The 26,828-nt window shown below is 33.9% G+C and overlaps 2 protein-coding genes across 3 annotated transcripts; both read left to right on the forward strand.

Moving 5' to 3' along the window:
- The first annotated feature begins 1,173 nt into the window (after nucleotides 1-1,173).
- Nucleotides 1,174-24,924, forward strand: LOC111390508. Of its 2 annotated transcripts, none has more exons than XM_023015557.1 (22): nucleotides 1,174-1,333; nucleotides 13,537-14,028; nucleotides 14,956-15,194; nucleotides 15,306-15,362; nucleotides 15,526-15,660; nucleotides 16,061-16,179; nucleotides 16,270-16,581; nucleotides 17,470-17,557; nucleotides 17,643-17,748; nucleotides 17,834-17,944; nucleotides 19,207-19,370; nucleotides 19,473-19,593; nucleotides 20,465-20,689; nucleotides 20,768-20,958; nucleotides 21,560-21,727; nucleotides 21,802-21,907; nucleotides 22,922-23,059; nucleotides 23,265-23,426; nucleotides 23,517-23,717; nucleotides 23,960-24,154; nucleotides 24,233-24,304; nucleotides 24,437-24,924. In XM_023015557.1, the coding sequence occupies exons 2-22, from the start codon at nucleotides 13,561-13,563 to the stop codon at nucleotides 24,587-24,589; spliced, it is 3,531 nt and encodes a 1,176-aa protein (XP_022871325.1). In that variant the 5' UTR covers nucleotides 1,174-1,333; nucleotides 13,537-13,560; the 3' UTR covers nucleotides 24,590-24,924. The 2 variants fall into 2 exon arrangements, with proteins under 2 accessions (XP_022871325.1, XP_022871324.1); XM_023015556.1 differs by lacking the exon at nucleotides 1,174-1,333 and adding an exon at nucleotides 12,860-13,202.
- LOC111390509 lies at nucleotides 1,331-4,140 on the forward strand. Its single transcript, XM_023015558.1, has 3 exons — nucleotides 1,331-2,890; nucleotides 3,016-3,099; nucleotides 3,348-4,140. The coding sequence occupies exons 1-3, from the start codon at nucleotides 2,815-2,817 to the stop codon at nucleotides 3,584-3,586; spliced, it is 399 nt and encodes a 132-aa protein (XP_022871326.1). The 5' UTR covers nucleotides 1,331-2,814; the 3' UTR covers nucleotides 3,587-4,140.
- Nucleotides 24,925-26,828: the final 1,904 nt, after the last annotated feature.

Raw genomic sequence — 26,828 nt, forward strand, 5'->3', positions numbered from 1 at the left:
GTTTTTGCCAAGCATATTTCATTAGGGGAAGATATCACTAGAGGTCCGTAACTTTATATAAGTTAGCACTTGAGTCCCAAATTAGTTTATCTTAGCATATAGGTCCTTTCAAATTAATTACGTCCAAATAATTTGTTAATTAAGTATATTTATCAGACTGTTATATCATTATTTTTATGAGTATAATAGATAATTCAAAATTAACCCACAAACTCTTAAAACCATGGTTTGTATAGAGAAGTACTAGATATGAATATTCATTTTCTTTGGGACTTCATGAAAAATATCATCTAGTTTTGCATTTGGCCTTTCTTGATAAGTTATTTCCTTTTAATAGGAAGGTGTAAATATTAAATGAATACCTTTTAAAAATGTGTATTTGAGCATTTGGTACTGGAATAGGGTAAATTCCATAAGTGGGCCCTAATCTTTTATGAGTGTGGCACCACTCATGCTTTCCATCCCAAATTTATTTATTTTACTACATAAATATATATTTTTTAAAATTTAAATCACATTTAAAGAATATAAAAAATTAAGATAAATAAATAATTAAAATTGGATGGTTAATGGAGAATTTTTTAACCCCCACCCCTTCTTCCTATATATGTTGCATTATGTCTCTTATAACCTTTTTAAAATTGTGACCTTCAATTAACGATAATATATTTTTTAAAATATTAAATCACCATCATACCATGTGATATTGAACTGAAAATGTTAAATATCCAAAAATATTTTATTTATCCAAATTGATCTAAATAATGACTTTAACTTCCATTCAAAAATCCTAACACGCGTTTATTCGGTAAAGCTTTTGTTTATTAAAAGTTTGACAAAATTTCATTTTTAACTATGTCAAATTTTAACAATGTCACACGACTCCTATGATAAAACTCATTCGGTGCTCATTTACTTAAAATATATCCATGGTATTGATATCTCATAAGCTTTAGGTGGCCATTTACCAATCAAATCAACGCTTTTTTGTTTAATTGAGGACATAGAAGCTACAGCTTTTAAAGACTGGATAAATTACAACAAATGATAAGTGAGAGACGTGAATGCCGTATTTTTGAAAGATTAAGGACCTATTTCACTTAAAATGTAAGCTTAGCCAAACATGCTCTTAAGAGTTAAACCTAGCCGCCTGGCTTTATCTTTCTCCTGTACGTATATATGTTATGGAACCCTAATCCTCGGAGTGCGGTTCAATAGTGAATGGAAAAATGCAGCTGCTCACATCTCAAACAATCCCTTACACCAACAAAGGTTATCCCCTCCAAACCATCCTCCCTCCAATGCAAAGGCAAACCCACTCAATTTCAGTCAGGTAATTCTTGTCTCCTCTTTCTTTTCTACTGTAATTAGATTATATCATTCCAAAAACGGCACGATTAAGATAAAACGTTTCTGATTTCTGGGTAGTTTTTAACCAATTTCAGTTATTTAGATTGGTTTGTGAGTGCTTTATTCCTTCTTCCTTGGTTTATCTATGTATGTAGTATTTAGTACATCATTAGGCAGAGCTGATGGGCAGAATAACGAATGCCCGCAGCTGACGTGGAAACATAACATCAACAGTCAAGCCATTTGTTTTGATTAGTAAAAAAAAAAAAAAAAGAAGTTCGACCCGCTGAAGTGGCAACGTCATATGAGGTGGGCAAAATACATCTGCCCAAAGAGGGGACAGGAGATCAAACAAAATTAATAAGTTTGCTTATTAAATTCTTTATTAATATCATAAAAACGCTGGCTCGAGTGTCTGCATTACACCTCGCCGGCATGCTTTTCTATCCTCGGAATTGTTCTTTCAAGACTGTTGGCACTAGACAGATTTTGACCGCAAAGGTTGGGATGCGAACATCCTGTAAATGTTTAACATCTACTGCCAATAATAGGCGAAAATGGGCACTTTTACCAGTTTGGTGACTAAGCTTTGCACATGTGTGAAAATGGGCCAGGCAGTCACTATTTCTATGCGTAAAGTAAATTGGGTGAGGGAGAGAGGGTTGTTGCTCTTGTGGAACATCATCTCCTCTAGTGATATCTCTAAAGGAGGAGCTTCAATCTATCGCTCTCTCTATATTGATGATGTTTCCTCAGGACATACTCCCCTCTTTGTCAGTTGTCACCTGGCTGAGGCTTGGTGATTAAACTGATTTTCCATGTCTATTCCGTCTTCCCCATCAGCTGCCTTATCTTATTCCTCCATGGTATATTATATATGATATATTAGTGTATGGAATTATATAAGCACTTGAATGTTAGGTTGCACTTTGCAGTGTTGTTTTGTTGGTTTGACATCTATAGTTTTCACGGGAGGGATTTAGTACATCATATCGAGGAGGTAGTGCAGTTGAAAATTGGTTGCTATGATGAGATACAGAATTTGTGGAAAGCTCATTGTGCTTGATGTAATATCGACAGTCGCTGTCGATTCTGAGCGGTTACCTGAGCGACCTGCAGTTTTTAAAATTCTCTGTGTTCCAGTATTCTGTAGTGGAAGTTAATGGGTAGAGATTAGGATAATTTACTTCTATTCCAATATCTAAACACCCATTTATGTTATAACGCTTCTGTAATTTCCTGCATCATAATATTCTTCACTGTTAACTGCCAGAGTTTCCCGATGGGCATCTTCATGTCAATTTCAAGTTATTTGGCATTGCTTGCTACTTTTTTAACTCATTTCTCTTTATCTGATACTTCATTGTCTTTTTAATTTCATGTTTTGTGTCATATATTTTTATAGTTTATACTAAATAAGCAAGGCTGCCATGATGAACATTTCAACACATTGAAAGCTTAATAATGCTTGATGGAACATCGACTATCATGTCGATCCTGAGCGGTTACCTGAGCAACCTCATAGTATTAGATGAATTCTGTATATCCTCTTCCCATATTCTATTCCTCGTATCTTCACATTTCATAATCTTTTTATTGCTACTGCATGTTAATGCTAACGCTTTTCAACCATGCTTCCTCATTTCATCGAAATTTCTTTACAAGTTTATGGGAGCAGACATATAGTTGCAAGAGCTGCCCCGTGTGAAGCAGTTCATTTTTCAAGTCCTCTTCATGCTGCTTTGAACTGTATGAACTTTTCCCTATTTGTGTTCATTTTTGTCGTTTGACACTTCTCTTTTAAATGCATTGATTTCACTTCAGTTACAAGGATGAACTGACTATTTGATTGTGGATATTTGATATAAATCTTTCCAGACTAGTACCTGTCATCTTGCACACGATCATTTGAAAGAGAAATAATGCTTTTTAAGTCAAGAAGTACCCATGTGCTATTTGAGTTGAACCCTGCTTGGTGTACGGGGATTTTTTACCAGGTTTACAGATACACATTTGGCTAATTCTCATTGGAAGAAAGGACTGCCAATACAGGGCTGCCATTTATAAACTGTATTCTGGCAATTTGCACTGTGCAAGGGGCAAAATCCATTTCTGTTCTCCCCTTTCATTTAAATGCCCAATTAAGAGGGGATGTGGGAACAGATCAGTGAATTCTGGCAATATTGTGACTTACCTAGTATGTCTTAGCAGTAGGTGGTACGGGAAGCATTCTTGATGTGTTTGAAATATTGAGAGAATCGACCACCTTAGTCTCCACAAACGGGATCAAGCTGTTTATTAATTGAATTTTGACGTTGAAAATTAAATGCCCTATAACGTATTTTCCAACGAAAAGAAATGAAAAACAAGGATCGATCCCACATTCGCAAGTGGAATGACTTGAATTTAGCCTCCCTTAAGCCGTACAGGCATAACATTGATTATGTACTATTCAATATTCTATTGATTTGCTTTCTTTTGCAATGATTCCTTTTCGGTCGCAAACTGGCTGGCATTTTTACGAGTAGTCCGCTTCCCATCACTCGATAGGGCAATTTCTCACACATAATTAATAGATTTTGAGACCGTGCCATTTGTTAAATTATTGCTGGAAAAAAAATGCTGCAAATTGTTAAATGTAGGTACTGAGATTTCCTTTTTCTCTGAAGTAATGTTATTTGGAGGATATGTTTATTGCTGGAAAAAAAATGCTGCAAATTGTTAAATGTAGGTACTGAGAGTTCCTTTTTCTCTGAAGTAATGTTATTTGGAGGATATGTTTACTGGTTAGCGATGATGTGGTATTAATTGATTTGTGATCTTAAGCCCTCGTTTGGCTTCCATTATTTACCATTTTAATTTTTGGAATAGTATTTATTATTATTTTTTGGAGAATGTATGGTTGAAAGGGGGGGGGGAAATTTTTTTGGTTTATGTGTAATATTATTCTATTAGATAATGTGTGGTTGATAAGAAGAGAGAGAAAAATGAATTATAAGTTTAATGGGCCAAACAAGGGTTAAATCTTACATTTAAGATGATAAATTAATTAAAATTATTTAAATATTAAAACAATGATAATGGGTCGTGTTGATGAATTCCCTTATTATTTCCTAATTACTGTTTGTGAAACCCAACACAATCCCAATGTGGGGTGCCTATTGACCCATTGGTCTAGTCGTCTGCTGTTGTGCTTATTTTTATTTTTTTAGCCCAACTTACTTTAAAAAACACTAACTCGATAAAAATCAAACATGTTTGATCATTAATGAGAGCATGATCTTCACTTGTTTTTGTCCGTAAAGACAGACGGTTGTACTTTATTAAGTCCAACTTACTTTAAGAATCATATCAAATCAAACATTATGAATGTGAGTAAATTACTTTTAAGTGAAGATGTACTTGTTTTTAACCATAATACTTATTTTAGAGGGTGTTTGGGAGTTATTTTTATGTAAAAATGCATTTTGAAATAGTAAATTGGTGGGAAATATGTGATTGAAAAATAAAGAAAAGTTTTTTTATTTACGTTTAATATTATTTTAATGAAGAATGTGTTGTTGAAAAGAAGATAGAGAAAAATGCATTTTGAAAAAAATGGATACCAAATGGGGCCTTAGTGTTAAAATAAATTACCTGAATTTGACTCTCAATTAAAAAAAATAAAAAATGGAAGAGTTATTTTCAAACATATTTTAGGATATTAGTTCTACTCATTTTAACAGTAAAATTACTTATAAAATAATTTTCTCATTCAATTTAACTTTGACAAAAAAATTACTTTTTAATAATCACGGTCTAAGTAACTCAATTTCAACTTCAAGTAGAAAAGATTTGCTTTATAATTTTACATGGAAAGATCTACATATCAATTTATAAATAATTTTCTCAAGTTCAACTAATAGATTTGGTGTTTATATTTGACCAAAATATACGTACTCGAAAGTTGTAATGTAAATGCTATTCTTTAGTGCGTGATGGTTAAGCATAGCGACTTAATTAAATCACTGATATCTAGGTTCGATTATTACTTTTTCACCCAAGAATAAAAACTAATTAGGTGCTTAGTCGTTCTAAAAAAAAAATGTTCTAAAAAAAAAATGTCATTGGCTCTGATTGTGTAGCGCAACTGTATTTTAATTCCATTTGTCCCCTTGGACAAAAAAATTACACATAATGTATAAAAATTCTACGTGGTTGTTGAAAATTGACACATGAACAAAAACCTTCTCATTATTTTATACACTCCAATGCTGTGTTGGAAGAGGACATTGTTGGGTTTGTGACCCAAATTAGAGTAGATTTTTTTTTTTTAAATAAATTGTTTCTTTATATTTTACATGATTTTTATATTATTTCTTTATTCCACATTATTTACATATATATGTTATGCTATGTACCTATATATAGTGGTCTTTTCTTTCAATTTTGTTCAAGTAAGAGTTGCCAAGTTCTTGTATTTCTCTCCATATTATCGATTAACAAAGCATCGTGCTTCTGTGATTAACTTTCTTTATTAATTTCTTTACTTTTAAATCTGGTTTCTTGCTGCGATCTTGATTACTTTATATCGCATTATTAATCTCATTAACTACAATCCTTTCGGATCTAATAAGTAGTATCAGAGCTTGGTTCTTATTGGGATTGGCTGAGGTTTTTTAGAGATGATTGCTTTGACGTTTGATATTCAACAATTGGATCACACTACAAGATTTTCTTTGTGATAAGTAAAGATGAAAACTATTTTGTTTCAATTGGATTTGAATGATGTGTTGCTGGATTTTGAGGAGATGCCAACTAATTGGACAAAGAAGGGATTGGAAGGCTTTATTGTTGATTCATCTTCATCTATCTAATAATATTCTGCAGGATGTTTTGAAGGAGAAAAAAATAGTTGTTTTGTGGTTGAAACTAGAGCAGTTATGTATGACCAAGAGTCTTACCAGTAAACTGGTTTTAAAGCAGAAGTTGTATTCTCATCGCATGGCAGAAGGAGGTTGTTGGAAGTCCGTATTGTCGTGTTCAAGGAAATTGTCACGGATTTGGAGACGTTAGAGATTAAGTACGATGAAGAGGATCTTGCTTTGATCCTGTTATGTTCAGTATCTGGCTCTTATGCATCGTTTCGAGACACCATTTTGTATAGTCGGGATACTTTGATTATAGACGACGTCTATGATGCTTTGTATTCAAAAGAGAAGTTGAAGCATTTGGTTGGAGTTACATCAAGGGATGAGGAAGCTTTAGTATATTATGATGATCGATGGAGGGGTAGATCGAGGACGAATTTTAGCAATATGTACTGCTTCTATTGTAGGAGAAAAGGATACGTAAAGAAGGATTGTATAAGTTGCAGGCTAAAGGTGATTTAGCTGAAAATTATAGGGGGGCAATTCTATAATTTGGACGTGACTAATGTTGCCAAGAATTTTTCGAATGGCGATGATGTGCTATTGACCATGGTATCTGACGCGGAGTTTAAAACTGACAAGGAGTGGATTCTCGATTCGGCATGTTCGCATCATATGTGTTTCAATCGAAATTTCTTTCAAACATATGAGGCTATCAAACAATGTGGTGTTGTAATGGGAAACAATCAATTTTGTCGTATTGCTGGAATTTGTCAAGTCAGACTAAAGTTATAGGATGAGAGGATCAAAACAATTGATCAGGTTCGACATATTCCAGACCTAAAAAGCAATCTTATCTTGCTGAATACCCTGGAAGCAAAAGGGTATAAATTCTCTGGTAGAGATGGAGTTTTGAAAGTTCGAATGGGCGTCCAAGTTGTACTTGAGGGACGGAGAAAGTCTCAGTTGTACATCTTGCAGGGGAACACAGAACCAGTTGAGAGACATTTGGATAAGTTCAGTACCGTGGTGGATAGACAATTTGGTATAGTACCTCTTGTGGCGAGCTTTGAGTTGGTTAAGAGCACTGCTAGGGAAAGCGTTGGTGATTCCGCTTGGCCACCAATTTCAGCGGATACATTGTGTTCATTTGCTAGGGTTGGACTCATGGAGCGTAGATACTGTGGTATAAATAATGTCTTAGATGCTTTTGGGGACGTTGAAGCCGACAGTTCTAGCAATGGGCCTTTTAATCCAACATGTGTTATGGTTTCTGCTACAGGGTGTGTTTTGACCTTATTTGGTCAACACTAATTTCTCGGTGGAATTTTAGGAACCCATGAATTAGGTTCAAGTGTCGCTTGTGGACGCCTTGCAGAGGACGACGTTTGGTTTAGAGAGTTTTGGTTACTGTGTTGAGGAGATTGGCTATTTCGATGCAGACGGATTTGAAATCTTGAAGTTTCGTTTGTTGCACCAGAATGTGGGTCAAGGTGGAGATTGTTGGGTTTATGACCAAAATTAGGGTGAATTTATTTTTGTTGGGAAATAATTTGTTTCTTTATATTTCACGTGATTTTTATAGAAATATATTATTTTCTTATTTTATATTATTTCCATCTTTATAGTATGCCATGTACCTATAAATAGTGGTCTTTTATTTCAGTTTTGTTCAAACAAGGATTGCTGAGTTTTTGTATTTCTCTTCAAATTGTTGATAAATAAAACGTCGTACTTCTTCGATTAACTTTCTTTGTTAATTTCTTTATTTTTAAATCTTGTTTGTCGTTGCGATTTTCATTATTTCATATTGCGTCATAAATCTTATTCACTACAATCTTTCCGGGTCCAACAGATATAGATAATAAGGATACAGAAGAAGCGACTACGACATTAGTAGTAGCCGTAACTATTTTCTTCAAGCACCCGCATGCTGTTTATGGTCTCTATACTTAATTCCTGCAAACCTGGTCCTGTCTTTATCTGCCACTTGATTTTCACAACAAATATGATGAGAACAAGCTAAAAATCATTTGCATACAATCAAATAGAATTTTGTGGAGATCAATTACAATTCCTGATCTCAAGAGACTAAGAATTTCAGGCCCAATTTTTTGTTCTTTCTGAAGAAAATTTCCTTTATTTTCTTGGATTTTCTCCCCACCATTTAATACAAGTCTATTTATAATTGTGCAAGAATGCAACTTTTGTTGGAATTGGTTGAGTATAAAAATGGGAAAAATGATTTTCGTGTCAACGTCGGTCAAATATTCGGATTTGATCCGATAGTCAAATTACAAATGTACATAGACTAACATGTTATACTCGTCGAGTAGATCATCGCGGTATATTTGGAAGCTCAAAACTAATTCCGGATGAACGAAAAATTGCAGTCCAAAGTTGGAAGTAAAATAGAGGGAAAATTGGCCTAGATTTTTGCATAACTCTATCGTTCGCCAATCGCTCGAGTGACGGGCTAGCGATAGGCGGGCGAAAAATGTTCTGTTAAAATTTTAACGTTAACGTTCAAGTAAGACATCAGCGACAGGCCAGCGATAACAAGTGAATTTCGGATAAATGAAAACTTGCAATCCAAAATTGGAAGTAAAATAGAGGGAAAATTGGCCTAGATTTTAACTCTATCGTTCACCAATCGCTCGAGTGATGGGCCAGCGATAGGCGGGCGAAAAAGGTTCTGTTAAAATTTTAACTTTGATGTTCAAGCAAGAGGTCAGGGACAAGCTAGCGACAATAGGTGACGCTTTTGTTCATTAAGTTGCGAGGTTTGGTATGCAGCCATTCACCCACAACCTCTCATCCTCTATAAATAGGACACTTTAGGCGTCCATTTCTTCATCTCAATGATATGTAATCATAGCATAACATTATTTTTTTTTCTTTTTGTAACAACATTCTGCAGAAATTTGCATGAATTGTGGTTTTCCTTTGTTTATTTTAAAAGGAGTACAAAATTCGATTTTGATTCGTTGATCTTGTGTTTTGGAGTGTTACTAATACAAGTGATAATCGTTGTATCGTGAGAGTTGATTGCAATCATCCGTAGACACTGTTGTGGTGCATAATCAATTGCCTAGATTTTGCATCCATTTCATTTAGCGTTATTTCTGTTGAATATATTTTCTTTGTTTCCTCGCTGTTATTTTGTCCAATTTTTAGTAAAGTCGGTAAGTTTAATTTTGGTTTTCAAAAGTCATCACTCTATTAATTTTTCAACAATCTTAAATCGCTTTTTGAGTGATTACTTTATTCTATTCGGTTAAATTGATTTAAATTCGATTTAACATCTTCTGGGTATTCTCGAATTTGATTTGTGGTTTGTTTACAAAGATTTGCAAATCAATTACTAAATGTATTCGTTGACACAATAAAAGTGAGTCATTTATACGAGTAGAAAATATTCCAACAACAATTGATGTCCATATAGGATAATCTGCTATAACAAATAAATTTTAAATTCTTCAGAAGCATGGTTGATCAGTTGATTCAAAGGACTCCGTACCTTGAAAAAGAAAAGAACAAGAAAAAAAAATTAACCAAAAACTTCAGAAAAATAACATTAAAAAATTTGATTAATCAAATATTGAAAATATAGTTCTCGAAAAATCACAAGTGTTTGAAAATAATGAGATGTCAATAAATTATATGTTATCTCATAAATTATGACAACGAAACAATATTGTTATAAATAGTATTTTCGCCTTTAACATGACTATTGATATTATGCAAAATGAAAATCTTGAACTACAGTCTATTATATGGTGTAAATGTAGAAGTGGTTGGTCAAAGTGGAAAGAAGTCATACATGTAGAATTGGATTCATTAGAAAAATGAAAAGTGATTGGACATATAGTTTGAAACCTGAAAATGTAATCCATGTAGCTGACAAATAAGTTTTTGTACATAAGAGAAATGAAAATAATGAAATTATAAAATATAGAGCTGGACTCGTAGTTCAAGGTTTCTCACAAAGATCGAGAATTGATTATGAGAAAACATGTTTTCTCGCAATGAACAACATAACTTTTAAATTTTTAATTAGTTTGACTATGTCACAAAGGCTCGGTATGCACTTTTCAGATGTAGTAACTATTTATATGGATGAAACAATCTTGACACATTTGGTATCATCACCGTAGTAAATATTTTGTTGAAAGAGGGTCATAAAAATGACGATATTTGCCCATGTATTTTCATAAAGAAAATAAATATTGGATTTCCAATTTTGAAAGTTGATGTTGATGATTTAAATTTAATTGAAACTTCTGAAAAGTTCAACAAAAATGTGGATTATTTGAAAAATGAATTTAAGATGAAAGATTTGAAAAAAGTAAAATTTTGTCTCGAGTTGTAGATTGAACTTTTTCAGAATGATTATTTATTCATCGATCTACATATACAAAATAAATTTAAAACGTGTTTATATGGATAATGCTCATTTATTGGCTTTACTTATGGTTGTTTGATCACTTGTTGTGAAAAACATCCGCTTCGTCCATTTGAAGATGGTGAAAAGCTTTTTGGTCATCAAATACCATAGTTTAGTGCAATTGGAGCATTAATTTATCTTACAAATTATATTCGACTCGTATAGTTTTTTCTGTAAATCTCCTTATAAAATAACTCTACACCAACTCAAAGATATTGATTAGATATTAATTATATTTTTCGTTACTTAAAATGTATTATTGATTTTGTATTATTTTATTCTTAAAAGTTGGGATATGTTTTAGTAGGATATGCAGATACATACTATCTCTTTGACTCATATAAAATTAAATCACAAATAGGATATGTGTTTACACGTAGGGGAACAACTATATCATGGAGATATGTGAAGCAGTTCTTAGAAAAATGGCGATGTCGGTGTTCAATAAATTCGCTAAAGTAACAATGTTGATGACTTATTCACAAAAACTCTGTCGACATCTACATTCAAAAAATTGGTTCACGATATAAGAATGCGTCAACTCGAAGATTTTTAGTAATCAATATCAAGGGAAGTAGCTATACTCTTTTTCCATAAGGAAAAGTAACTGTACTTTTTTTCTCTCTCTTAGGTTTTATTTCACTGAGTTTTCTTAACAAAATTTTAATGAGACATAATTTATTTTTAATACTCCAAAATAACTGTAATTTTTTTCTTTCGTTTAACTTTTTTTCCTATTAAATTTTTATCAAACAAGGTTTTAATGAAACATTTTTTTTTAATGTGTCATTCAAATAAGAGTGTTGTAAATGGTAAGTTTATTAGTAAATGACAATTATATTCTTATAATCCTAGAAATTATTACCATTGTATCCATAATCATTCTTTATAGATACGGGACTTTAGTTCTCATTATAATACACACGAGTATACTGTCTTTTATTTTTATTTATTTTTATCTTTCTCTCTCTTTTCACAGTAAGAAAATTATTTCGTAGTCCGATTCAAAAAGTTACCTAATCCCAAGAAGAGAAGGGACTAAAACATTAACTCCATCATCATATATATTGACTAATCATGATACGCACTTTCCACTTTCTTCTCTTTATGCTCCCTAAACTCTCTCTCTAGGGTTTTATAAAGAAATACTCAGATAATTCTTCTTCTAAATATAAAAGTTGATTTTGATAAGCTTTGATGAAGAAGAATTTGTGATGAAAGAATCTATTGTAGGACAAAAATATTTTAATATCGAAGAAGCCGGCACAGGCGATCATCGATGTTGGCACCTACAAGCTTTCCTCGTATCCTTTTTCTAATGACTCACACTAGACTTGAGGTTTTCATGGCTTTAAAAGATGTTTAAGAAAAATAAATAGCTTTGAATAAGAGAAACAAAGGAACAATATAATTTTTGACTATTATTATGCCTTGTTTCACATCCTTTATTCGAAGAACTTTTTTACATAATAAAATATTCTGTATATAATTTAAAAATTTTATCTACTATCGTTTGTTCTTCTAAAAATATTATTCAAAATATTATTTTTTTCCAAATAAAGATTATCCGGGCTATATATTTAGGAAAATAGCAAAAGCACCATCTCACTCTGTCTTCATACCATGTTAAAAGACAAATATATCTCAACATTATGAACATTTCTGATTTATTTATATTTTTTTTCCATCAACTTTTCTTACTCAATTAAAGTCTACGCCCTATTTTTCTTTTATTTTATAATGTTAATTATGTATTAGATTTATAATTAAAATAATTGTAAACCAGAAACCCCCCCAAAGCCGCGCCACTAGTGACCGACCGTTGTAAAGGGGAACGCCACGTCATTCTCATTTTCCTATTCACGCTCCGTTAATCTCTGCATCACTTTAACGTACCCTTTTTTCGTTTTAAACAAAATTAATTTTAATTTCGATTATTAGTCCTTGTTTCATTTTGAAAAAAATTTGATTTTAACTTTGACTCAAAATTAATAATTAATTTTAATCGAGTTCACTAATTTTTAAACACCTATTTTCTCAACTTTTATTAAAATATACTAAAAATTTAATTTTAATCTCTATTAAACAGTGGCTAAAATTTAAAACAGTGTCATCTCGAGAAAATCTTGGATATAAATAAGAGAAAACCTTAATTTAGCAGAACCCGACATAAAAGGAATCTTGAAATGGAAAAAGAGAAAAAGGAAAGTTATTTAAGTGCATTCCAGAAGGAAAGTTGGGCACTGCAATTTATTAGTTTTCATTTTCTTTCGCACGTTAAGTCAAGTGCATTTATTTACTGTAATTAAAATTATATTATAGTAATTGCATTCTCTTCTTTTTCGTTTTTGCGGTTCTTTACTTTTTGGATATTAATGGTAAATTTTGGGGTACATTGTATCAAAATATGTTACCTTTTCGCACCATTGAATTTCATTGATATGGCGGAAATTGGGTTTTCTTCTACATTAGTTACTGTCTAAGCGTTGTTCTTCACCGACGGTAAAATCTCTTTGGCGTCTGACAAAGACTGGAGTGAAGAAGAAGAGTAAAAAGTAACTGGTTTTATCAACTTATATTAAAAAATTATACGTTCGGTTTCTCTTTTACTTCAATTTTGGGTGCATTTTATCTTTCATCAAAAAGTTATGATCTTTAACATTGATTCTCTGTGATTATGTGTCGTGTGTGACTCTATGCGTTACGTATTAGTTGTGCTCTTACAGATTGCGTTCTGATCTTTTTCTTTGTTAGTCCCTCTTAGTGTTTACGTTTGCCTGTTGATCCAAATAATCTTCATATTCTCTGGTCTGGAATGAAATTTACAACTTTTTATGATATAAATTATTAATTATAGTTGATACAGTTAATTTATAATGAAATTCACAGGGGAAGATATACTGTTGATTTGCAATGTCGAAACAGAGATTTGGTGCACGGAATTCGGGATTACCTTCAGTATTTCAATTTCAGAGTGGGCATATGCCATCTGGGGTGGTGCCAGTTTCACGAGCTGTAAATGTAGGCAAAGTCTTAGACAGCCCAGCAGGATCTGACATGGATATGGGGTCTGATTCTGATGACGAGTTCAGTGGTGCACGACATTCACTTGAAACATCTCCGCAAGACAACAAAATTCCCAATGGTGGCGCTATATACAAAAATTCATTGAATGGGCGTATGGATAATGCTATCAGTCACAGGAATCACATGGAGAGTCCAAGAGGGCGAGGTGGTAGATTTCCAGTGGGATGCCCAGATTCTGTCTATGACGAACCACCAGACTCCTTAAGAAGCTCAGAAGTGAATTCTACGCCAACCAGGAAAGCATACGTGCCAGATGCTTACAGCTCTCGTGTCAATTTGCAGCCAAATGAAGAGGTAAGAGCTTCAAAACTGTGCTCTTATGTAGTAGGCGTGAGTAAGACATACTTGAAAGATTGTTGTTCTTAATTTTTTGGGAAATGCAGCTGATGGGGCTTTATGCCAGATTTAACTATGCATGGACTTCCAACTTGTTTGCATCGTTGCTTACATAAAGTGCAGAAAATGTTGAATCTGTTTCGCCTCTCTTAATCTGATATGGACTAATGAGGTGTTCGTGGAGCACTATTGTCATTCATTCCCAGCTAGAATGTTTTAAATTTGATGTTTGTATTGCTTTATCAAATATTATGCTCGACTGTTTTATGAACCTTCAAAGTCGTAATAATCTATGATCTGAAATTTTATGGCTAGGCTCTGAGACATTTCATTTTATAACCCCCTTTCCTCATGCACTACAAATTGTTTGCTCCTCGTTGGTGCTTTCTTGATGAGGAGGTTCAGGATATTATTTCCATTTTGCCAATAAGTTGCACAATTGTATGTTGGTTGTGTACTGATTTGCTCAAATATTTGTCATTTAATCTCTTCAAAAACCCTTGTCAATTTAATCTCCTAAAGAACCACTGTAAGATGTTTAGTCCTTTTTCCCTTGGATTTTTGGTTAAATCAACAAATTTATTGTCAAATGGAGTTAGTAATTGTAGACTAACATGATAAACCTCATTTACATCTTCATCTGTTGTTATTTGTTGTCATTATCTATTAGTATTCCTAATGTCACAATTATAGTTAGCTGCAACTACTGTTTCAAGTACATCCTAATACTATTTATTCTCTCTATTGTTATCAACACAGGTGAGTTAACAGTGACATACTGTTCAGATTTTATTAAATACTCTATGATTGCAGAATATCTGCAGTGTGCCAATGAGTTAATGGTGAGATACTGTTCAGTTTTTCTTACATACTCCATGGTTGCAGGATTTCTGCAGTCTGCCATTGCAGAGTAAGAAGTTCTATGATGACGGTTTTGCCAGTGCACCCCCACTGACTGCTTCTTTTCGGCACACTAATCAAGTTGCTGAAAAACCTGTGTCATCTGGAGATAATATTGCCACCTTTTCGACATCCGGTGGTTCTGCAACTGGGATCGAACATAACGCCTACAAGGGTACGCCTTTGGGTGCAACAGAAGTCAGTACTCCTGAACCATCAGTAAGGTACTGGAATGTCTGTGTTTGTAAATGTTCCTTACAGCCCCACCCAGACCAGGTTAATTGCTTATAGCCTTACTTTGATGAAATAAAGTTAACGCCTGTGGTATTGCACAGGACTGCGGCTGCATCTTCTCATTGTTTACCTCCTCAATATCCTACATTTCACGCAAGGTGCGTTTCAATTCTATTGGTCATGTATTAGGCTGTATTATTCCGTGATATATCCCACACTTTGGTCCTAAAAAAATCTTTAGTTCCCAGTTCTCTTTATGGTCTATTTGAAACAAAACATCTACTATTGCTATATAATGTTCACCATCCAAACTGGATACAGTGGGCTAGGTTATTGGTACGGTGTTATATCCTATGAGGCGTGTGTTCGGCTATGCCTTCACTCTTGGGCGAAGGGCTGCATGGAAGCTCCCGAGTTTCTGGAAAATGAATGTGCACTGCTGAGGGATGCTTTTGGGTGAGATCCTTACGGATGTTTTCAATCTCTCTATATGGTTATTTTGTGGCATTACGGGGCATTTGTTGCATGATAATTGGATTTTATTATCGATTTTTCTACCTTGTTCTCTCTTGTCTTTTTAAAGAAAGAATTGTGCTCATTTGCTGCATTACATGCCTGGAGTCTATGTTGCTGTTTTAGAAGTTTGACGTTTTCATCGATCATATCTGATGAATTTCATCTAATTTTAAAGTTGGCAAGAAGCATTACGAGGACACAAAAATTATGCTGTGTGTTCCCTTTCAAAGACCATTAGTTCTTAGCATCTTATGCTCAGAAACATAAATTTTCTTGAATATTCTGATTTTCATACTTCTAGTGTAAGATATGTTTTACAAATTTCTTCTTGTATCTGTAGGTTGAAACACGCATTGTTACAATCAGAGGAAGAAATCTTGAGAAAAGACTCTTCAGAACTTGTCAGCGAAGGAGCTTCTGTAAAAATGAAGAAAACCATTGGCAAGATTAAAGTTCAAGGTTCTTATAGATGCTTCTTGAAAGAAAAATTTCATGACTAAATGTGCACATTGTGTATATAAGATCTCTTTAATGCTGATTACTTTGCAGTGCGAAGAGTGAAAATGGGGCTGGACCCACCTACAGGCTGCACATTTTCATCTTTAAAGTCATCATCTATTGTAAAGCTGGAATCATTTCAGTGTCGGTTATCCAACGTAAAATCAATCCTCTCTTCTGAGAGGAGAGTGCTGCGAAAAGCACATGTGACCCCAAGAGTTCCTATTGATGGATCATTTTTACAGCAAAGTATGACATATGTAGTTGTTGGAACTCGCCGGTATATGAAAGAAGTTCCTGAGCTCATTAAAATTGGTGTCAATGCTTGGCGCCACAGTTCTTCATCATATGAAGTTGTGCAAGGTATGTATGCAATTTGTGTCGGAAGAATCCTGCAACTGATGGGTTATAACTTTTGATTTTCATCCTTAATTCGGTATCCTTCCTCATGGTTGGTATAAAGTTTAATATAAATTTCTGATGTGCTCTATTTTGTACTGTATTTTCTTATAATTTTTAATATACACTGTTTGCCTCTTAAAAACCTTTTTAAATTCGTTTTTAAATTCGAAAAACTTCATGAATTTATTTGGGAAATAAAAATGTTTATGCTACTTTGACTTCTTCGCTAAGCAACATTTGATGATAAAGGCGGAGTTCAAGTGGTTTAGTGTTCATGCCTCTAATGTACTTGTTTGACTAAAGTGGTGAAATGTAATTTAGAATACTTGAAGAGTATATTACATTTACATCTGCATGGCACAAAATTAGCTGGAAGTGGTAGAACTGTTTCAGACCCAATCCAGGCATTCTGGTTGAGGTTTCACCATGAAACTCAGAACCTGACCAACTTTTTTCTTTCTTCATATTTCTACTTATTAAACTTTAACAGTAGATAATCAAATTATACACCCTCAGTCACTGCCTAACATAGTCCATCTTTTAAGCTTCAATTCCCGAAAGAACTGAATTAGACTGGGCGACTGGTTCTATACTAAAGAATTGGAATTATGACCAGCTCGATCCATTTCTTACAAGAATTACCGTTCCTATCCTAATATTATTTTTGGAGAAAAGCAGATGGTTTGGGAATTTTTGGTTATTGATATGCGCATGTTGGGTCGTTATTTAACACATGAGATGAATCTGTGTTTTATTTCTACGAGGACACGCATCTTAGACTTAAAAAAAAAAAAAAAATCCTATTTTCCATTTTATCTTGCTAAACGGAATTTTAATTCTTGTTGACAGAATCATATTCCTGTTTATTGAGGTTAAAAAGTTCGCCCGAGGAGGATGCAGTGAGAATGCAGCCAGGATCTGGTGAAACTCATGTTTTGTATGTCATCTTTTACTCTATAACCTAGTTATTTGTTCAATCTCATAGGCATGGATGGTTAAAAATTCTTGCCATTTGAATACAGCTTGCCAGAAGGGCTTGGAGATGATCTGATAATTGAAGTCCACGATTCGAAGGGAAATAATTTTGGACACGTTGTAGTTCAGGTAGCTGATATTGCTGAAGAATTGGTATGATATTCATCTCTTTTTGACCACCTTTGATTGCAAAAACTTTTGCATGCTCAGAATGATTACATTTGTGGGTTCGATGCAGGGAGAGAGGCTCCGTTCATGGCCTATATATCATGAGCCCGAACATGAACTGGTTGGGAAATTACAGCTGAATTTAAATTATTCAACGACTCCCACTGAAAACAGTAACAAGGTAATGTCACTCTGTAGACAAGATTTAACTCCCTGTGTATTTGAATCAGACTTAATTTGCTCATTCTATGTCTGGTTGTCTCAAAATTACTGACCGACGTCCCAGCTGTCCTAGGTCTACCTTATTCTATGTTTTTTCTTCAGGCACAATCACAAATTGCTTCTGATTGCGCATAATTTTCGTCTTTAAATGTGTATGTCCAAATTATCTAATGATTTTATTATTCAACCCTTACATTTTACCAAGTCCAATATTATCCTCTGTTTAATCAACCTAATTGCATGTTTGGCATAGCTTAAATTATAGTTTAACCTAGTCAATCATGCTTTCTATCTACACATTTAGTAGGATCCACAATTACTACACACTTAATTAACTATACATTCCTTAGGACCCACACAACTTATAATCGCATATATGCTATGAATGCTTTCAGTTTCAATCAATTCGTTTATAAAATTTTAATTAAATAAAGAAGTCCAGTTAAATTATGGTGTAGCTACTTCATAAAATTTCTTTTCAAAAGCTTTGGGAGAGTGATACTGAATGAGTGAGATGGTATTCTGCTTCTCTGTTCCTTATCTTGCCAAATGAGGAAGATTCTTTTTTCCGGAAACATGACCACTGTTCTTGTTAATGCTGTTACATCTACAAAGTTTTTGATACATGTGTGATGCTCAACATGGATAGGATTGTTCAGATACTGAGTTTAGCATAAACTTTGGCAATTTTAGTGAAAATCATATTGGCAGGAATAAGTAGTTTATATTAGATTGGAAGAGGTAAATATATAACTTATACCATTGCACTCATTGACTCAATGTAAAAAAATATATTAACGAGCAATTTCATTTTTTTTTCCTGTGGAAATGACTTCGTAATTATGATGTTTTGCAGCAGAATCAATTTAAGCTGGTGGATTATTAATAGTTATGAACTTTTTGGCAATCAAATTCATATATTTATATTAAAACTTCCGTTGCATTGTAGGATGACATGAAAGAGAAGATCCCATGTGTTTTAGTTTTAACATTTCCTGATACTTATTTATCAGAATAATCAATAGATATCCTTTGGTGTTTTTCACTTGTCTGTATTATCTTGGTGTTATTATTGACACATAAGAGTGTTGAATATTTTATGGAACGTGGAATGTGCGTATTATTTGTTATTTTATCTTATATATAAGCTAAAATGTATGAAGAAATTTTTCTACTTAATTTTTATGCACGTATATTTTCATTGATACATGAATGTCACAGTGTGCATCTGTCGCGGAGACAATTGCATATGATTGTGTTCTGGAGGCAGCAATGAAAGTGCAACAGTTTCAGCAGAGAAACTTGTTGCTACATGGTTCTTGGAGATGGTTGATAACAGAATTTGCGTCTTACTATGGAGTTTCAGATGCATACACGAAATTGAGGTACCACAGAAGTGTGAAACTGGTTTACTGGAAGAATAAATTGCCCAGATTATCATTGTTGTTATACGTAATATATTTTATTGAAATCCCACGTCTTTGCAGATATCTTTCGTACATTATGGATGTTGCCACACCAACTTCAGACTGTCTGGAGTTGGTTTATGATTTGCTTCTACCTGTTGTTATGAAAGGCAAAACTGAACATAGATTGAGTCACCAAGAGGTAGGAGGAATCCAATGTATTTTCATATGTGCACTTGAAGATTATCTTGTGGTGTCGTGGCCTGCTGGTTCTGATGAATTTTAGGAAATGACTCATTTCCCAATCTCGATTGTTGGCCTTTTTCTTTCCATGGAACTCTGTTGTTTTATAGATATTAGTCTTGATAACTGCTGTAACATTTTCTTCAGTTTTTCTTGAAATTTAAGTCAATCTCAAGTAGATTTAAGCAGTACTTGGGGACGTGACTTCCCTAGTAGAGACATCATCTGTAAGAGTTTGGTAATTCCTGCAATACTGAATATCATAGCCTGTCAGAAAAAATAAACAAAGGAAGTTAGAACATTGTGTAGTTCTAAATAGTATCATTTTCTTATGGAATGATACGTACCTACCTCCCTACTATATATGGACTATATATGAATTATAAAGGTTTGCAATTTATGAAAGTTATGAAAGGTTTTTCTCTGTCTCTCTTAGCATTTATGAAGTATCTGTCCCCATGTCTCTTTTAGATATGTATTATCCTTGTGGGAACTAAGAAAAGTATTTTCAGCCAGAAAGTTAAGTTAATATGGTCTTTTGGTGAGGTCTAAGTCTAAGGTGATGTGCGCTTTTGGTATTTCCCACAAGGTACTCAACCTGAACGTAATTCATCGCTGGATATAATTTATTTTAAAATCAGTGCATAATGGTTGAAGCTCTTATAATCTTTTTGTTTCTTATCTAGTCTTCTATTGCATTACCTAATCACACATCTTCTTTTTTCCCTTTTTTTCTTTCTGAGTTGTCATCACCCAATATATCTAGTTTCTGGTGATGGCAACTTCAGGCTTCATTACCATATTTACAATTTTGAATGCGTCCTGACCAGGGTCGTATTCTGGGGGAAGTTTCTGATCAAATTGAGCAGATATTTAGTTTGGTTTTTGAGAATTACAAGTCACTTGATGAGTCATCATCATCTGGTATTGTCGATGCGTTCAGACCTGCTACAGGACTGGTGGCTCCTGCTCTTACTCCTGCTTTGAAACTGTACAAGCTTCTGCATGACATACTTTCTTCTGAGGCACAATTGAAATTATGCAGATATTTTCAGGTGAGCAAGCTTCTTAAGCTCAACTCAATCCCTTCTACCGACTTCTTTCAACTTTTTAACGGGCTAACTTTTATGCAGAATGCTGCAAAGAAGAGGTCCAGGATGCACTTGGAAGAATCAGATGACTTGGTCTCCAGCAATAACGAAAACTTATTGATGGATCCTGTGGCTCTTTCTACTGCTTACAAGAAAATGAAATCACTTTGTTTGAACATTCAAAATGAGATTTTGACTGACATTGAAATCCATAAACAACATCTTCTACCTAGGTAATTTGTTTCCTTTGGTAATAGTGTTTGTGATTGTGTGCTATTTATGTACAATCAGAATTAAGGACCAGAAGTTATTGACACTGGGTATTTTCAACACTTTTGATTCATTTTTTCCTTTCCTCTAGTAATTTCACTTCTTCATATAGGCGTTATTCTTGTGACTAATAGAGGGTTTGAATTTAACCTGTACACATTTCCGCATTGCAACACATTGCTTATGTTTGCTAAGGATGGTTTTCTTTTAATTAGGTTTACTGGCAGCAGCAGGAAAACACGCTGTAATTTTAGTTTACTATAACGAACAACCAGTTTATCACACCAAATGCTAAGCTTGCGGATAGATACAAATATATGCTTTTGACATGTTTGCATAGATTAGCTGATACACAGATAAATGAAAGAAGAAAGTAAAATGTTAGATATATCAGTAGAATGGTAATTTGTAAAACACATTTTTAGTTCATTATGAAGCATTGTGTCAATTCTTATTCAGCATTCATTATGCAACAGTGTTCCAAATCCTTACTTCTCTAAATCATATAATTGATCATTAACTATCAATTCTTAATAATGATTAGTGTTCTGTGATTTTGTGTAGTTTCATGGACCTTCCCAACCTATCTTCATCCATATATAGTACAGAGCTCCATAGTAGATTGCGGGCATTTCTTGTTTCATGCCCTCCAGCCGGACCATCACCTCCTGTTGTAGAACTTGTTATAGCAACTGCTGATTTTCAAAGGAATCTTGCTTTGTGGAATATCAGGTATTGATCATAATTCATTTTATTTTCTTCTTGTACTCACCCATGTTTATATTTTACTTAATGGATTTTTGCAGTCCGATCAAAGGCGGAGTTGATGCAAAGGAGTTGTTCCACTTATATATACGTGTCTGGATCCAGGAGAAGCGTCTTGCAATGCTTGAATCTTGCAAGCTCGATAAGGTACGACATTAACTCTTTATTTACTTCAGAGAGTAGTTGTGTAGTTTATGATTCACTCATAGATGAATTATTTGTCTTGATTGACCGATTGCACTATCCTGGTCACTCTAACCACCCATTACTGGAAGCTGTCATCTTGAATAGTAATGCCATCATGGTTGAATGTTGGCCCTTGGTGTCCTCTTTTATTTTTATATTTTATATCCATAGATGACCAACCTGTTTGAAATGTTCATGCACTCTGGCGTCACTGCAAAAATTGATGTCATTTGTTTCTTGTTTCTTTTCCTTGATAGATAGGAAAATTTTATTGTGTGCATCATCTGCCCTCATCAATGCTATTTGCCTCTTGCATGTTCCCTTTGCTCATGCAAACAGTGCGAACAGATATTAAAATTAACATTCTGCTCTTAGAAAATAGTATGTTAATATATAGATAAAGGCCATTCTCTTTTATGCAAAATGGCTTTTTATACAGGGATCAAATAACAGCAGTTTTCACTGATCCAATATAGCCACTAATCTTAGGCTGTTAATCGTTATAAATTACAGTTGTAGAATATCTGCACATTAGTTTTTCATTTCTTTCACCAAGTTTGTAGAGAGAAGCTATCCATGGTTTAAATGCCTAATTATTAAATAACATATCTTGGATTCTGTGTACCTACAGCTCATTTGTTTACTTGGGAAAGCTTCTACATCATGGCTACATTTATACATACTCTAATTTCTTTTTTCGGTAGAATAAGAGGGAATTATACACACTATTGGAAAAAAGGTTGAAACTTATGGCTATATTTTTATACGTAGGATAGCTTTTCTTTCTTCTGTAAATAAGAGGGAACTACACATTAAGTAATCAATATTGAAATAAGTTTTAGACAACATGTTAGTTCTCACTAGACTTCAACTAATGCCAGGTAAAGTGGTCCAGCTCCATACATGATATATTCAACATTGAAATAAGTTTGAGACTTTGTGTTGCTTTTGATTCTCACTAGTTGTGTACTGCAGGTGAAGTGGTCCAGCTACCATGCAGCAAACTCCACGACTCCTTTCATTGATGACATCTATGATCAGCTGAAGGAGACACTCAAAGAATATGATGTCATTATCAGTCATTGGCCGGAATATACTTTTGCATTGGAAAGCGTATGTACAGTTCTTTCTCATTTTATTCTTCACTTTTTTTCCCTCAATTGCGTTTTCTATTATCACCGGAACTTTGTTCAAGTGATACTTTTATGTGAAAGGATTTCCTTTTCTGCATTGCAATTCTTGTGCATTCTCTCTTCCATTCTTCTTCTTCTTCTTCTTTTTTTTCCCTTATATGCATTCTGTTTGTATCTTTCGAAAGGCCATAGCAGATGTTGAGAAGGCAGTAGTTGAAAGCTTGGAGAAGCAGTTTGCTGAAGTTTTATCTCCATTAAAAGAGAACACAATGCCCATGAAATTAGGTCTGAAATATGTTCAGAAATTTACGAAGGGTAATTCTACACCTTATGTCACCCCCAATGAGGTACAATGAGTTTGTCTTTTTGCAAAACAGTGATTTACTCTTATTCCCTCCCATGCAAACAATTATCGTATTTATTTATTTATTTTTCAGTTGGGAATCCTTCTGAACTCCATGAAGAGGATGCTTGATGTTCTGCGGCCCCCGATAGAAGAAAAACTGAAATTGTGGGGCTCCTGCATCCCTGAAAGTGGGAATGCGGTCCCAGGAGAGTCTCTCAGTGAAGTAACAGTGATGATTAGAACCAAATTCAGAGCTTATTTGCAAGCAGTCATGGATAAACTTGTGGAAAATGTAGGTATTCTTGCGGGAATAATTATATTGACACACTTCATTTCGGTACTTCTCTAAGTATTGCAAGACATGACAAATGGTAATCGAATTAACTGTAGATATATATAGACTACAGATAATAATATGCCTTTGTTGATTGATTTGAAAAGATATATACGTAAATCATCAGCTTTAACAGCATATTCTCTTTTTTTTGACAGCGCTAAGGTTTCATTGTTTTCTACCTTTTTCTTTATGTGTAGACGAAACTGCAGCGTGCTACAAACTTGAAGAAGTTAATCCAAGATGTAAAGGAAAATGAATTAGAGTCCAATTTACGGCATAGGATGCAGCCTTTGAAGGATTTGCTGTCCAATACTATTAATCAACTCCACACTATACTTGAAACTCAAGTGTTTGTAATAATGTGCCGAGGTTTCTGGGATCGGATGGGTCAGGTATACTACTGTTAAAGCATACTTGCATTTTCTTCTTTATTAATAGCACATTTTATACGATTCTTGCATTAATTTCAGGACGTGCTAAGGTTTCTGGAGGATAGAAAGGAAAACAGATCCTGGTATAAAGCGTCGCGAGTGGCAGTAACTGTAAGTTCCACTGATCTTATGCAGAATTTTCCCAATGTTCTCATTTGCTGAATGAGGGATTTTTCTTTTCCTTTTCTATATATATTGGTAAATTATCAATATTTTCTATGTTGGTATTTACGTCTTTTTCAGGTCTTGGATGATACATTTGCTTCACAAATGCAACAGTTGCTTGGCAATGCACTAGAGGAGAAGGACCTGGAACCACCTCGGTCTATCCTAGAAGTGCGATCGATGCTATGTAAGGATGCTGTGAACCACAAGGATAACGACTACTACTACTGAAGTAACTGTACATACAGATGTATGGATACGGTGATGAGCTTTTGCCACTCCGTGGAGGGTGAAAAGTAGCCAGAGAGTCGAAGTGAATGGATAATATTTTTGCATGATCAAAGCCTGATAAAGGAGGGATTTGCTCTATTTTAGAGAGAGAGCAATTCTGGAGCTGCAGAAAGACCAATTCTCATGGTCTCCATGGTATCTGTCTTGTCTTGAATTTCAGCACACAATGCAATTCTCTACTAGTAAACTGTGTCTTCTCAACTCTTATGGCGAATCATGATAGCAAAATATTTCTTTCGTATAAAATACGTCGGTTTTTTTGCTTGTCTGCTTCAGTTAATAACTTAGTGCCTGTTTAACAGCCATTAATTTATTTTATGGTTTGTTATAGGATCATTTTCAACCATATTTTCACACAATAAAATATTTTACATGTATACAAAATTTGTTCTTTAGTTTTTAATCAAACATTCTCTTAAAAATCACTATTCAAAATTCCTTTCTATTTTTTTTTAATTTTTTATTTAACAATAATGATTGTCATACTGACAGGCTCTTAACATTCACAAGTTCAATGTTCAGATGCATGTAAAGGGTTAGCCTCTTTAAAATTTAACTAAATCATACACGAGTGAAAATTGGGATACAGTCAAATCAACTCAACTTGAGCACGTTTACAATGAAAATACATAGTAGTCTCTTGTGTTTAGGAATGACAATTAAGCTTGTCGACTCGAGCTGCCAATGGCTCGGCTTAGCTTGAGGCTCAGGGCGCGTCTTGGGGTATCAGGCCAAGCACTAACTGGCCCGTGTGATTTCCCAGCTTGGGCTCACAGGCTAAAAAAAAGGAAAAAAAAAAAAAGAAAAGGAAATTAAAGACACCAATAAGCAGCATGCTGCTGCTTTTTTAAGGCGACACTCGCAATGTGTTGCCTTTTTTACATAGCACAGTGTCGCCTTTATTTAATAATAATAAAAGGATCTCGGCTCGGTAAGGCCCTGAGTCGAAAGCTTGGGCAGAGCCTTGATTTCTTGGCCGAGCGAAAGTTCGGCTTGAGCTCGCAAAAAAGTTCGGAACATTTTACTCGAGTCGAGCTCGAACCTAATGATATACAAATCATGCATTAACCATTTGGTATTGGTTGATGTACCTGCACAAAAACAAAAGATTTAAAGAAAATGACACCGACAGTGAAATATCACAGGAAGGATTTAAAGTGATTTTGAAATTTCAAGTTCTTTGAATTTGACAATTGAATTATTTGTACATGAAACGGCAGGCAGGGTCCACACGCAAATGTCCAGCCCTACCTAACATATCGGGCATGTGCTAGGCGCGCGCATCGGCTCTTCTTCGTATTCACCTAACGTTAGAATAACCTCTATAGTTAGTAGTACTTAGGTTTCAATAATTTGGGTATTACTATAAATTGTGAATAATTAGTTGCAGAGATTCACTTTCAATGCATTTGGAAAGTATTTATTTATAAATGATAAATAAATATTTAATTTATAAACATGAGCCAAATATAGATTTATTATTTTTGTTGACGACGTCGGCAAAATAGGTTCACAACTCCTCAAAATCGTGTTTTGTGTCTATCATTGCATTTGTGAGATTACAAGAAGTCGGTGTCTGCTATATGCTGTTGAAGTGTGAGTCGTTTCAATACGGAGCTAATAAGACTTTTATTCGTCAACAACTTTTGTGTAGTATAATGTTTGCGTGTTGTGGTGATTAAGCCAAGTCAATAATTAATTTTAACTACATATTTCATATGATAAATAACTTTTCAACAACACAATTCATCAATTTTATCAAAATCAACTAAGGAGAAAAATTTAAATAAAAATTAAACACAATTAAAAAAAACATATAATCAATATGATAACTTTTAGTTAGTTATGCCTATTGATTTTGAAGTTAAATATTCTTGATTTGAATTAATAATAGCATGATCTCATTTGTACATTATAAGTGTACAACTTATCTAAAGCACGTAAAATAAAACGTCACGTAACATATCAAATCAAAATATTAAAAAATTGCTTCAATCTCAGGTAGTCCTTAACTGCATAATCCAATCTTTATTAATAAATAAACTAAAACACAACATAATAAATGTTGCAATTAAACTTTTTGACACGTTCCTTTCTTCTTCCCAATTCTAAGGAATTATGTAATTAAATTAAAAATAATATATATATATATATATATATATATATATATTCTTTGATA

The sequence above is a fragment of the Olea europaea genome, unplaced genomic scaffold, assembly GCF_002742605.1.
Source record: "Olea europaea var. sylvestris unplaced genomic scaffold, O_europaea_v1 scaffold686, whole genome shotgun sequence".
NCBI classification, from domain to species: Eukaryota; Viridiplantae; Streptophyta; class Magnoliopsida; order Lamiales; family Oleaceae; genus Olea; species Olea europaea.

What these genes read in the sequence shown, in the direction of transcription:
- LOC111390509 (XM_023015558.1), top strand. Translation starts at nt 2,815, where the DNA reads ATGCTTGATGGAACATCGACTATCATGTCGATCCTGAGCGGTTACCTG. An exon ending in CATAGTATTAGATGAATTCT is followed by an intron (nt 2,891 to 3,015) that starts GTATATCCTCTT and finishes TTTCTTTACAAG; the next exon opens with TTTATGGGAGCAGACATATA. An exon ending in TCTTCATGCTGCTTTGAACT is followed by an intron (nt 3,100 to 3,347) that starts GTATGAACTTTT and finishes ATTTTTTACCAG; the next exon opens with GTTTACAGATACACATTTGG.
- LOC111390508 (XM_023015557.1), top strand. Translation starts at nt 13,561, where the DNA reads ATGTCGAAACAGAGATTTGGTGCACGGAATTCGGGATTACCTTCAGTA. An exon ending in CTGATATTGCTGAAGAATTG is followed by an intron (nt 17,749 to 17,833) that starts GTATGATATTCA and finishes GGTTCGATGCAG; the next exon opens with GGAGAGAGGCTCCGTTCATG. An exon ending in CCACTGAAAACAGTAACAAG is followed by an intron (nt 17,945 to 19,206) that starts GTAATGTCACTC and finishes TGAATGTCACAG; the next exon opens with TGTGCATCTGTCGCGGAGAC.